The 13307-nt window shown below is 51.1% G+C and overlaps 1 protein-coding gene across 7 annotated transcripts in view; it reads left to right on the forward strand.

Annotated features, from left to right (window-relative positions):
- Window positions 1-7536, forward strand: part of TLK2 (tousled like kinase 2) — a 44356-nt gene extending 36820 nt beyond the window's left edge. For all 7 annotated transcript variants that reach the window (XM_052785076.1, XM_052785077.1, XM_052785081.1 and 4 more), the window contains 5 exons: window positions 288-457; window positions 1955-2093; window positions 3224-3335; window positions 4337-4444; window positions 4825-7536. In XM_052785076.1, coding sequence (XP_052641036.1) covers window positions 288-457; window positions 1955-2093; window positions 3224-3335; window positions 4337-4444; window positions 4825-4998 — 703 coding nt within the window. In that variant the 3' untranslated portion in view covers window positions 4999-7536. The remainder of the gene's footprint in view (window positions 1-287; window positions 458-1954; window positions 2094-3223; window positions 3336-4336; window positions 4445-4824) is intronic.
- The last annotated feature ends 5771 nt before the right edge of the window (window positions 7537-13307 follow it).

The following is a 13307-nucleotide window of genomic DNA, read 5'->3' on the forward strand; positions in this document are numbered from 1 at the left end:
GTGGTGCTTTACTAGTAAATCCTACTCTTTGTTGGCCTGGGCAAATGCCCCAGCTGATAAGCTTTCTGCTTCTGGATCTACCACTTAATGGGGGATCTCTGACCTTTGTACTATTGAGCATTGAGGACTGTGCTCCTGGTAGCTTATTTTTAGAAAGGGATTAATAGGCTGGAGGACTCTTAGTTTAATATATTGACCAAATAGGTGAGTCTTACAGACAAGCAATAACAAAGTGTTCTGGTTTCCATCAGGTGCCTTAATTACAACGACTACTGTTTTGTCTTCAGGTTTTGTACAGTGTTAGAATACTGTGAGGGAAATGATCTGGACTTCTACCTGAAACAGCACAAGTTAATGTCGGAGAAAGAGGCGCGATCCATTATCATGCAGATTGTGAATGCTTTAAAATACTTAAATGAAATCAAACCTCCCATCATACACTATGACCTTAAACCAGGTATGTTGTGCTGCTAGCTGACGTGCTTAAAGATGCTAACTAAAGGTAATGGGTTATAAGTAATGTGGGGAAGTTTACTTTGGTCAGACAGCAAAAAGGAGACGGGGTTGTCTGGGAAAACTAACTTGGAAGAAGAAAAAAACTAAAATGCATAGAACATGCTGTGAAAAGGATATTGTCTCTCAGAATTGCAACATAAAACAAGGAAGTAACGTTCCAGAAAAAGTAGCCTCCTTGTTCAGAATGAGCCCTTGAACCACCAAGTGTCTGTGTTTGGTTTCTTAATGTCCTGCTTGTATTCTGCTGTTGAGAGCTTCTGTTATTGCTTCATAAAGGTTCCCATAATTACTAGTGTGTTTCATGTTCCCATTCTTCTGGCTTATTCTTTCTGTAATCATCTGCCTGAAAATTTGGTGGCAGAAGCTAACTTGGAAGTGTTCAGTTCTTCGTATTGTGTGGCAGCTCGCAAAGCTGAGGACATACAGTCAAACTGCTCAGGTCTGCCTTTGGATTCAGTAACATCTGCCATGTAGAAGGTTCTCTCTAAATGTTGTTGCAGATTTCCCTTTACCATTGGGCAGAGTAACGAGGGGAGAAATGGAAGTGTTCTCTTTTGGGGTGATGCGTATTGGCTATGTAGCCTTTTTGCCTAGTCCAGTAAAATTCAGCCATCTCTTTGGGCAGTTATCCCTGGCTTGTCTCCCTATACTGATGGCACTTCATCAGCATTGTGTAACTGGTATGTGATGTGGTTTATTGCATCAGCATGAGGAATCTGTACGGGAGGTGGTGCTGTTGCACTAGTTCTAGTGACCCTGTTTCTTCCCCCAGCTGCCAACTGTTATCATGTTGTCTGAGCATGCTGCAGAGCTCTGCCTACAGTTGTCTAAAGTTGTGATTCATCCACTGCCATCACGCACGATTCTGCTGCTTTATTGTAGGCTTTGAGAAAAACAGTGATGATCTGACTTCTTGATCCTTGATGGATTTGTAAGAGACTCTTGCCTAAGCAGTAATTGTCCTTTTTGAGCTTAGAAAGCCACTGGGGAGCACTGCCAGGAAGGAGAGAGTTTCTGGCTTGTTGAGAGGCCAGGACAAGTCAGGACTTCTGGGCAGAATGAGTCATAAGTGTGTATGTGTATTTCTCTCCTTAATCCTCCTTTTTGACCTGCCCTTCCAACGGGACCTTTGGGAGGGGTCAAAACAGCACAGGCATCAAGCTCGTTTGGCTAATAGGGCTCAGAATCTGGAGGCTCCAAGTAATGTCAGGCCACTGGATCATTCAAGGATGGGCAGATCACGTCTAGCACTTGGTGGGAGCCGAGTTGTCTCTGGAGCTTGGGGTATTGAGTGTTAAAACATCTACCCCAGGCTGCTGCAGCTCACTGTGTAGGTTCCTTGTCCTCTTATGGAGGGTGCCAGAGTTCAATGCAATTTTATTCTTGTTTTTTCCTGCTACATGTGTATCCTAAGGGGCTGTTTTCTTCCTCTGTCTAGGTAACATTCTTCTAGTCAATGGTACTGCATGTGGAGAGATAAAAATCACAGATTTTGGACTTTCCAAAATCATGGATGATGACAGCTACAACTCTGTTGATGGCATGGAACTGACATCGCAGGGGGCTGGTACTTACTGGTAAGCGTCGCCTGGGGCACTTGCAAGTTACAGATCAAGAACAGTTTATAAACAGCTTTGGATCTGTCATCTCTGTATGTGCTGCCATTGTCTGTGACAGCTTGAGACACTAGAGGTTTGAGACCCTGGAAACTGCTCTTGTTGTCACACAGCTCCTCTTGAGGCTGGCAGCTTTTTACTTTTCAGTGGGTTAGCGTTTATACATTTGAAAACCGTCCCTTATCCAAAGGGCCTGGTGAAAAACTGCATATGCTGCATGCTGCTGAGATAGCAAGCTCTGGAGTGGAGCTTGGCTGCTATTTCACAGTCCATAATGGCACTGTCTAACAGTTTAAGCAAGGAGGAGGAGAGTACCATGCCTATTTGAAAATTCAGGTACATCAGGGACATCGAAAGAGTATGCCACTGAAATGAGGTGAAAATCCATAGTTAGCTCTCACAAAAGATATACATCTCACAGTGCTGTCTATAGCCAGAGCTTCTCTTTCAAGTGTCACGTGAAAGATGTTTTCAGTAATACTTTATCCTCAGTGCCAGATGTTGTCACTGCATCGCCCGTGACTGAGAGTAAGACCTACGGTGAGTGCCACTGAACATGGTTCTTCAATATTACCTAAGCTGCAGACTGTCACTATGGGCAACAGTTGTACAGGAACGTTTGCTAAGGCATTCTGTATTGTACAGTTTTGTTCTGTTCCTAAAAATGAAACTAACTGTAGTTTGAGCGAGGCTGAGCATCTCTAACTAGGACGTGGCATCTGGGGTTGTATTTCTAGAAATATGTATTTTGGCTGTGTGTTTCTATTGTGGAATTGTTGGCCAAGCCCTTTTAACAACAAATACCCGTTCTGAAGATAAACCAAAATGGGATTATGTTATGTGCTCTGGTGAAAAGAAACTGACTGCTGACTAGCTCAGACCATGACTGTCTGGAGAGTCCTTGGGATCACTGTTCCCAGAAGGGGTATGCATTGGTGATCTTGGCCCGAAGATGCACAGGGATGAAATTGGGTCCTTCGAGTCCCAAGCAAATACCTGATCATAGAAGCTCATTCCTTCCTTTGTAAAGGAAATGATTGAAAGTATTTAAAGATGCTGCTCATAACCTGTTGTGACTTCCTTTTAATCAGGTATTTGCCACCAGAATGTTTTGTGGTTGGAAAAGAACCTCCAAAGATTTCAAATAAAGTTGATGTCTGGTCAGTGGGAGTCATCTTCTATCAGTGTCTCTATGGCAGAAAGGTAAGAAGGCATTTAACTCCTTTCCTAGTGGTGATTCCCAAACCTTTTGGGAGGCAGCCCTGGCTTCTGCTTCCTTCTCCTCCCCAGGCTTAGAAGGTGCTTCTGCCTTGTCTCCTTGCCATCAGTTCCAAGACAGAGTCCATGCTAATGAAGTGGGGAGAATTTACTAGGTTGTGTTTTGCTCTACTTGGCACTTCTTTCAAAAGCCTTCAAAAGCAATGTTGTGCAGAACATCTCTTTCCACTGGGCATGTTCCCACTGAGGCCTTATGGGCAGGACAAGTGTATCGGTCGGGGCCAGACACCTGTGGTTCGTGCTCTGGCATTGTTTTGTGACGCTTTCAATGCACTAAGTCTTTGTCGAGCTTGGTACTGCTTGACAGCTGCAAGTGTTCTAGGAAAAAAAAGTAGGTACAAAGACCCACTCCAGAAGTTTTTAGGATGGCTTTTGGAAGGGAAGAGTCTGGATCAGGAAAAGGTGATTTGTCCTGAGAAAAAGTAATCTGTTTTATGACAACAGAAGAAATAGGTTGGAGCAGGAAAAGGATTCCATCAACTCTTGTTTTCACGAGTCCTTGGTAACCGAGTGTGGTGAAAGCCTGGGCTGACAAACACCCTGTGTTGCTTACTATTGTCAGTCAGATAAACGGTAGAACCAGCCCAGCAAAGATTGAAGTGGGTGAATGTCCTGTGAGCTTAGATGGATGAAGGCCCTCTTGCACGTGCTGAAGCTGACCTACGAGGAGTGGAAGCAGGTGGAGATCCCTCCCATCTGAGCTGGAGACACGCTGGACACATTCCAACTTGGTCCCTTTTGTTCAGTTTAAGCACGGGAGCAATGTGTCCTGCTCATCTGCCTGGAATCTGTAGCACCTTCACAACATTCATGGGCTTCTTGCCCGGAAAAATGCTGATGTCAAGTGATGATAAACAGTAGTGTTAACGGGTTTTTTAAGGCCTGTCATCAACCTTTAACAACTGTCATCCATTTTTTTTTGGTAGCCCTTCGGTCACAACCAGTCACAACAAGATATTCTGCAGGAGAACACAATTCTGAAAGCTACCGAGGTGCAGTTCCCTCCAAAGCCAGTAGTCACGCCAGAAGCAAAGGTAAATCTTCTTGCAGCGAGTTTGACCACACTGTGTATGTCAGTGATAGGCACTGGCACTTCCATCCTCTTGGTTTCCCTAAAACCAGCAAGAGTTCTGTGTTTAATGCTTGCCTCCTGCAGAGTGGTCAGTGGCTTTGCGTTGTTGTAATTGTCAGGCTGAGAACCGAACAGAGTGCAGTGTGTGCCTCTGCCTGTGCTTTCTCCTGATAAAAGATGAGCTTCTGGTGTAGGTTCTGGGCTGTCTCTGTGGTCACTGGGGAAGGAATTTTAGTGCTGGGGTTGTCAGACTGGCCCCGCTCTCAAAGAGTTATCTGTCAAAGAAAGCTTCCTGTTTCTGTCCGTCTACTAATTCTTGTTTTGCCTTTGGGGTATCTGCAGGCATTTATCAGACGTTGTTTGGCCTACCGAAAGGAGGATCGGATAGATGTCCAGCAGCTGGCCTGTGACCCATACTTGCTGCCTCACATCCGCAAATCTGTATCTACAAGCAGCCCAGCTGGAGCTGCAATTGCATCAACCTCTGGATCATCCAATAACAGCTCTTCAAACTGAGACAGAGTAATAGGCCAAAAACTGCTTGAGAAACCGGCAAAAAGACTTTCAGAAACAGCTTTGGAATAGAGGAATCCGCAAGGGTCTCAAGAAGCCTGTACCAGGTGCTTTTTTTTCTCTTGCTTTTTTCCATCCATAGAGCATGACAACATCAACTCTCATCAAGAAAACCTTCGGCATCTAGGCCAAGCCATGTGGATAGGAGATGGCTTGAGGTTTATCCAGTAAATGACCACAAAAGGATGGCTGCTCTGAGCAAGGAGGGGAAACTCAAGAAAATACAAAAAGACATGGTTCCATGTACTGTGAACTTCTGAACATGCAGCCTTGGGGAATCCAGGACGCCGTGTGTGCTTCATATGAAGAATGTGGACTTTGGAAAAAGACTGGGCTAGTCCAGTGTTGATATTTAAACATTGTTCTTTTTCTTTTAATAAAGTTTAGGTAACATCTCCTGAAAAGCTCGAAGCACCAAGGTTCAGCTGGGGATGGTATATGACTCTTTGCCCTTTGGAGGGGAAAAAAGTTGATCCTGCCTGTTCATGGCACTAGAGTTAGTGTTTTACCCCTAATTAATTTCAGTTTTTTAAAAATAACAATTTTTTGGAAGAAAACAGTTTTCTGGTCTGAAAGTGAAACCCGTATTAGCAGGTTCATGGCAGTGTCCATTCTGTGGATGGTGCAGCTTTCTGCTCCCTTGGGGTGGCCTCTTATGAATAATTCACCTTCTCAGGAGGGCAGCGAAGCCCATAGAAGAACAGGCCTGCGTAGATCTCCTGTGATCAGAGTGGATCACAGCTCAGACTGCCACAAGGTTTTCAGCTGCTGCTTCATAGCTCTCACAACAGTTGCACCTTTTTAATTTATTTGAAGTGCTGTTCTTTTTGAAGACACACCCTGACATGTTCACGACATGCTCTCTGCTCTCGTGAGCATGATATCTGTTGACTGTTGAAAAGGCAGGCAGCAAACGGGGAAGAATCAGAGCACAGCTCAGTTGATCACAGGTGTGATCTGTGCTCACGCAGTACTGTACATATCTTGTTCATGTTATAAAAATCCAAAGCTGAAGACTTGTCTGCTCTTCTCAGTTAGGTGACTTGGCAGCAAAGCTTCCTCTCTCTCTTAACACTTTCCTTTTAAAACTTGCTGACTTTCCTAACTTGCTGCCATCGCTGCATCCAATTTCAGATGAGAGGGAATGAGATAATGTTCTTGAAGGGAGCAAACACCCTAATTATTATTCTTGTCTCCCTTCTGTAATCTGCCTGGAGGGGTCTTACACCTTCAGCTGGAGTCTGCCTGCTGTGAAACGCAAGCCTCTTGTCCCCACTCTGCCCCCTTTTCCCCCCACATTGAAGGAAAACTGAAAACACACACAAAAAGCACAGCACTTGAACATGTGGCAGCCAGGTTGGAGTGCTCCTAACATGTGGCAGGAGTTCATAGCCAGAAATATTTAAAGATGCAGTGTTCAAGAGCAAAGTTTGTCTCGGAAGGGAGCTGAGCAGTGCACTACTGCAACTCAGGGTGTTGTTTAAAAAACAAATTGCCCTGTGCCCACTTCCTAACCCAATACCCAGACCGCTGTGGTGTGGACTATCCTCTGCGCGGCACCTCCAGGATTGTACCCATAGCTCTGGCAGCGCGTGGGCTGTTTGGGGCGCTCGGTACCCAAATGGCGTTCTCATGGCAAGTGATGTTCTCTGTCACGCACTTTTGGAGAGAACTACCACTTGTCTGCCTTATTGTAAGCCATCATCTGCAAATACAATGCTTAAACCTGATCAGGAACTGGTGGTTAATTGAGAAATGGAGGAGTCTGTCGAAATTAAGCAATGGACCTGGGAAGTGAAGAACTCTGCTGCTCTGATTTTTATTACTATTTTTGTAGTGACTCTTGGGCTTTTAATTGGATGTATTCACTTGCAGCTGCATTAAGGTGGTCTCTAAACTGTAGTGTTTTAAACAAAGAAAAGAAATACTGCATCTTTAAATCCTCAGCCATAATTTCTTAGCCCTTTCCATCTCTACTGCTCTATTCCAGAAGTTAACTGTTTAACAAGCAGCACTTCAACATGTCTATTCAGCCTCTGTCAGGCGAAATCAGGGTTGATGCTTCATCCCGTTTGCTGAAACTGATGATTTGGTGTCTGTCTGCATCAGGGAGAATTCTAAAAGGGTTTTTTTCTATCCTGGTCCCGTTGTTTCTTGGACATACAGTGTGTGCTATCTCTGTGGGTGTGATTAGTTTTGTGTCAGATGCATTTATTCCTGCTGTGCGACACCCATCCAGGGGCCTAGGGACAGCGTTGGGCTTTCCCGGGGCTGATAGCGGTGAAGAACCCTGGTAGAATTCTGGCTGCGACACCTTCCTTGTTAATATGGGTTTCACTTCCAATAACAGACCCTATTGCCACACTGTTCATTTACTTAAAGAAAAGTGTATGAAGAATTTGTAACTTAAACCAGGCCAGACTGTTTTGGCTCTACCCAACAGATGAGACATGGATATTAAAATAAGTTTTAAGAAACTGATTTGCTTGGCTCTTCCTGTTTTGCTCTTCATAGTGTTGGCACGAGCTCTCTTGCAGGGGCTGTGCAGAGGTGATGCGGGACAAGATGAGGAAGGTTGCATTCAACAGCTCAGAGCAATGAGATCTCTGCATCAGAGGGGGGAATCGCTGAAAATTACTAGGTTTTATTTAATTGCTGGCATTGATCTTGTTCTGGAACATCAAGACAGACATCTGAGGTGGGTTTGTCCCTCGTTTCTAGCAGAGTAGCAGCTGCCTTTAGAAGCTATATATGTTCAGGACACAAAAAACACCTTTTTTCTGTCTGTTGATGAAAATTTGTGTCAAACTCCCATGCCCTGGGTGGCTGTACTGAGAGCCGGTGGCTGCAACCTGCCAGCCGCAACCCGGTGGGCACCCGAGGCTCCTGTCCCGGTCATCCAGAATAACAGTGTTGAGCAGCGATGAGGAACTCGGCTCCTTTAATTTCTTATGGCTGAGTCTTGTCAGCTTTAAAAAAAACATACAATAGAAAATGAAGAAGGACCTTGGCAGCTGAAGGTGTCAAGTCTGCTTATATCTGGACTAATAACTGAGGAGTGCCAGTTCACATGCCCAGCTCCTCTGCAGGCGTGTTGCAACCTCTGTGCGGGGCATTCCCGGCCACCCCTGCCATGAAACGGGGCCGTACCTGCCCGCCAGAGCCCCGTTCCTCCGGAGGAAGAGTTGCTGGGGATCAGGATTTTGCCGCAAACCTGACGTCACCCTTGCTGCACTTGAAGTTAAAGTCAGCTTTCCGCCGAGCGCGAGTGAAACCGAACACCGAGAGCAACTCGGCTCCCTCCCTGCTGCTGCAATTGATTATTTTTCAGCCCCTGGTGCCAGTTTTGATGATGCGACACAGATTTGGGCAGGGGGAGGCGGCGGCAGCGTTTCAGCAGCAAATGCACAAGCATCCTGCGGTGACGGCCAGGCCTCCGGGCCAGGTACCCACCACGCCTGCATGGCGTGCCCGGGAGCAGGGATGTACGCAGGATTACGCGCTCAGCTTGACGCCAGCAGGAATGAGACTTACCGAGGGGCTGCCTCGCTGGATGCTTCGCCTCCTACGTTAGTGGTTAGGAGTCACGCTATGAAATGAGCTTCCTTCTGCCAAATGGGCCAGTCCCAGTTTATTTTGTGACCTGGCAAACCCTCGACAAGAGGTTTGCTACCGCTGCCAGTGCCTCCCTGGGGTTTGCTGCCGGAGGATGTTATTTTCTGGGTGCTACGCGAGCCTGGCTCAAGCAGCCTTGACTTAAACCTTCCCACCCCCAGCACGGAGGGGGAGAGGAGATTTGCAGCATGTGGAAGCAGGACCCGGCGCAGTCCTGACCCCCACCCAACCCAGAGGTGCCCTTTCTACCACACGCCGATGAATCTCTGCACCGAGACCCCGAATTTCACCCGCCGCACGTGGCTGTGCCCTGGCCCCGGCGCTGCCCTTGGGTGCAGCCGGGCGCCCCACGGCCATCACCCTGGGTGGGGGGCAAGAGGCCAAGCAAACGCAGAGCCCCTCGGCCTCCCGTCACCACGTTCACACCCAGGAACGTGGGTCTTGGCCACAAGGACGCTATTGTCTGTGCCGGGCGGGGGAGCGGGAGCCAGGACCGGGGCTGAGACACACTCTGGTTTCATGCATTAACTGCGTGGGGGTGCAAAGGACGGGAAAAGCTGCTGGCGCGTGCTGTCTGGTGAGGAGCCGTACGCTGCTGCCAGCTCCGCACGCTCCTCCGTGGTCCTCTTCGCTCCCAGCCCCGCATCTTGCCGTGGGATGGCTTGCCGCAGCCTTTCTTCTCCCTCCATCCTTCGGCTGCAGCTCGGTGTTTCTATTGCTCTGTTGCTCCTCATTTCCAAACGCTGGCCGGCTGCTGGGTCAGCGCAGGGGAGGCTCGGTGCTTCGAGCTGATCCAGTAAAGCCTGAAAACAGAGGTTAGCCACCATCTGCCCCACCGGTGTGGGATGAGCCTCACCAGCCCACCGGCAGCCCTGGCCCGGAGCTGCTCTCCCATTCGCTTTTACTTGGGCTGCAGGGACGGGGCAGAGAGGGGTGCTGTGGTCCAGCTGGAGCTAAAACTCATGGAATGGAGCTAAAAATGCAGGGATGCTGCGGGGCGCGGCAGAGCGAAGACTCGGCCTTGTGTGCAGGCCAGATCTCCCATCCCCACTCGAGCAGCCACGGGGAATGCAGGCAGTGGGCTTATAAGGTGCTTGGCTCTGGTTTGCATTCATGGGAAGAAAAAAACCAGAGCTCTGCTCAGCCCTGTCCTCTCTTGACCAAAGCTGCCAGCTGCGTGGGAGCCACGAGCACACGCTGGCCGGGGTCCACGGGACACGGGCTGCCGTGTCGGCAACCTCCTCGCTCTTGGCCTGGCTCAGCTCCGCATCGAGATCAGGGCTCAAAACCTGCTCTGTTCAGCATTGGCTCATCCCAGCTCCTGCTAATCCTGAAAATCCACCCGCTCGCACCCAAACCCAGGAGACCGGCTGGGATTGATGCCAAAACCCGTTCAGGCTAAAGGGACTGGTGAGGGATGGAGGTGGAAGGGGACGTGCCCGTGGCTACGAGGTAAGGCAGTGGCAGAGGGGGAAACGAAGCATCTGGGGCCAACTGGGTGGCCGCTGGACCACGCTGCTCCTGCTGGAAAGGGCCGTGGGACAGGGTGGGATCTGCACTCCCCGGTCCCATCCCTGCTTCCAGCAGGAGGAAGATGCCGATTGGGATGTGCTGTCCTCCGCCGCTCTCCAGCTGCCTTCCCTCCCCGCTCTGCAACCCAGCTCTGCTAATTTGCTCTTGAGTCATGCAGAGAAAGTGTTTTTCTAAAAGGCGAATTTCTTGCAAATGGCTGGAATTCCTCTCTGCTCCTTTCCAGGAGCCCTGGGGAGGCTGGGGAGGAAGGAGAGGCAGCGGGCTCCGAGGGCAGTGCTGCTCCCCGGGCAGCCCCCGGCTTCGTCTCGCCCCCGCGGCGGAAGGGCAGGGATCTCGGCGCTGGCCCTCCCAGGGCTGGAGCGCCCTGAGATTCCTCGTGGCAGCTTTGAGCGAGCACATCTGGTTTTAATAAATTATTTGCAGCTTGAACTTGCCTGACTTTTAAGGGCTGCAGAAGAGAGAGCAGTAAAGAGCCCTGAGAGCCTCAGCGTGGGGTACCCACAAAGGGACCCCCTTTGCGGTGCTGGGAGGGAAGGGGGTTGGGGAGAGATTTGGGGAAGGGGTCTGGGGCTGACCGAGCCCCTGGAGGGACCCCAGCAGCTGGCAAAGCCCCGTCTGCTTCTTGCAAGAGCCGAGGGGACGCTCGGTTTGGAGGCAGGGAAACGGCCCTTCTTTTTGGCTGGGATCCTTCTACCCACAGCTGGGTGTCGAGCGAAGCCGGGGCTGATCTTAAATACTGTGTTTCTGTGCTCAGGCGAGGAGCACGGGGAGCAAACTGCAGTGCAGGCGAGGGTGCTTCCCCGACACCCCCCTGCCCGGTGGAGCCCCGACCACCAGCGCCGAGACTCCTCTCCCAGCACGAAACCCGTCGGCACTTGGGAAAACCAAACTTTTGGGAGCATCAGCATCACCCGGGCGCCCGATGGCCACCAACATGCCTGGGGCCGTGGAGGAGCTGAGCCCCCAGGCTCGTCCTCAGGGCGGGAGGGTGCAAATGCAAACTGGTGCCTTGGGGACTAGTCCCCTGCCATATCCCCGTGCGGATTCCCCACCATGCCAGGGGACGTGTCAAGCCCCACGTCCCAGCGAGGGGGCTGCAGACCACCCCTCTCTGCCCGCAACGCAGAGCCCGGCAGCGAGCTTCGGGGGTGGGGGAAGCCATCTCCATCGCTGGGATTGGGGCTGCCCTGGCCATCCCCCCTCCTGTCTCCAACACGGGGAGAGCGACGTGGCCTTCTTCTGCTGCCGCTGCCGGCGCGGGGGAGAGAGGAGCCAGCAGACGCCAAGACGGCCTCTTCCCTAAGCGGTGACCTCAGCGCGGCAGCGCCTGCCAGGTGGCTGTTGATCTTGGCCTGGCCGGTCCTCTTCGGAGGCCAGGATGAGGCCGAGGCGGCGCGGACGGAGGGCTGAGCTCGCGGCGGAGCCTGGCAGGTGCTGCCGGTCCCCGGCGTGCGGGCGGTCCCCGGCTGCGATTGCCGAAGCGAAGCAAAGTGGCCGTGGCACCGGCAGCCCCTCGACGGTCACTGCCTGCGAGGCAGGGCTTTGCTCTCCAGCGCTGTTCTCCTGGAGCCCCCCAGTCCTGCGGAGAGCCATAGGGTGGGGGGAACACCTTTGGAAGAGCACAATGGAGCAGGACCTGCGGCCTCCCTGCTCATATAATGTACCCCCATGTCCTCCCCGGGCTCTAAAATAGACCCTTTGGACCTGCCAGTCCTCAGAGGTGGCTGATGGGTTGGTGCAGATCCTTCCTCCAGAGCATCTGCCCTCAAGCCTGGTGCTACAGACGCTGCTGTCGTGGTCCATGGGTCCCCAGATCCTGTCCTCTAATGCCTCTGGCATGAGCAAACTTCAAATGTGCCCTGTATCAGCCCCAAACTCAGTACTCACAGGGTGCCTTGCTGCCATTGAGCACCCCAGCTTCAAATCTGGGTTTTTCTTTCCCATCCCAAATCCCACAGCTCGTTAGTGACACTTATTTTCCAGCCTGTGGGAAGTTAAGCATCCTGACTGACCCATTTTCTGCCAGTGCTCTTGACCAGGGCAGACCTCCAGCCAAAGGTGGGCGAGTGGCACGGATCCATCTCTGGAAAGGTTTTCCAAATCCTTCTGCAGGGTGACTTTCACTCGAGCCAAGGCTGTTTCACCCTGTCTCATCACAGCCCCTCCACTGCAACCACTCCCCATACGGTATGTTGCTTCGGCCAAAAACCAGCATTTATTTTTCCAGCTAGCGGACAGATACAGATGCTCCAACTGCGGGAATCAGCCACAGATTCTGAACATCCCAAGGGCTGGCTAAGCCCGGGATGAGCCCATCGATCCCATCCATCCCCTGGTGCAAGGAGCTCTTCCAAGAGCATGGCTGACGGCACAGTCGGCCGTCCCCTGCACGCGGCCGCGTCCCCTCGTTTGGCAGCAACTCGTTAGGGCCAGAGAGGTCAGACGGCTTGGAAACACCCCAGAGAAAGGGAAAAAATGCATTTCCTCCCGATCCACTCCAACGAGTAGCAACTCAGCTGGTACTAAACCGGATTAGGAGGAGAGTAGGTAAGGAGCTGTTGGCCTGCAATGGAGGAATTAATTATTAGGAAGTGCTAATTATCTTCTAATCACATGCAGCGTAGGGGCCTCCAAGACATGGGGTGAACCAGGCCAGGAGGCGGTGATGCTCCATGAGATTCGAAGCCTTTTGACTCTGCCGTGTCTCCTTTGCATGGAATTTGCCTCCCGGAAAAGGGTTTTCAGGCTTGTCCGGCATGGATAGAGGGTCCCACTCGTGGGACTTCACGGCTCCATCGCGTCCAGCCGCTGGCACTTCGGTGGGTGGCATCCCCCAGGAGTGGTCTCCAAGGTTTAGGGATGGGAGCGAGGATCTGGGCAATTCCCTCCTCTCCTCTGGGCTGTCGTGTTTGCTACCCACGGGCAGCCGCCGGCACGCATCCAGCTGTGGAAGGCGAGCGAGGCTGTTCTTCCAGCGCTGCTTCAATTAAAAAATAATCCCTGGCTTAAAAAAAACCCAACAAGCCAGATGCTGATGTGTTTAATTGGGCCCCCCCTGGAGGGTTTGCATCCCCAAAGCCCGTCCTGGCACCGGTCTGCAGGTC

Source organism: Harpia harpyja, chromosome 4 (assembly GCF_026419915.1).
Source record: "Harpia harpyja isolate bHarHar1 chromosome 4, bHarHar1 primary haplotype, whole genome shotgun sequence".
In the NCBI taxonomy this organism is placed as follows: Eukaryota; Metazoa; Chordata; class Aves; order Accipitriformes; family Accipitridae; genus Harpia; species Harpia harpyja.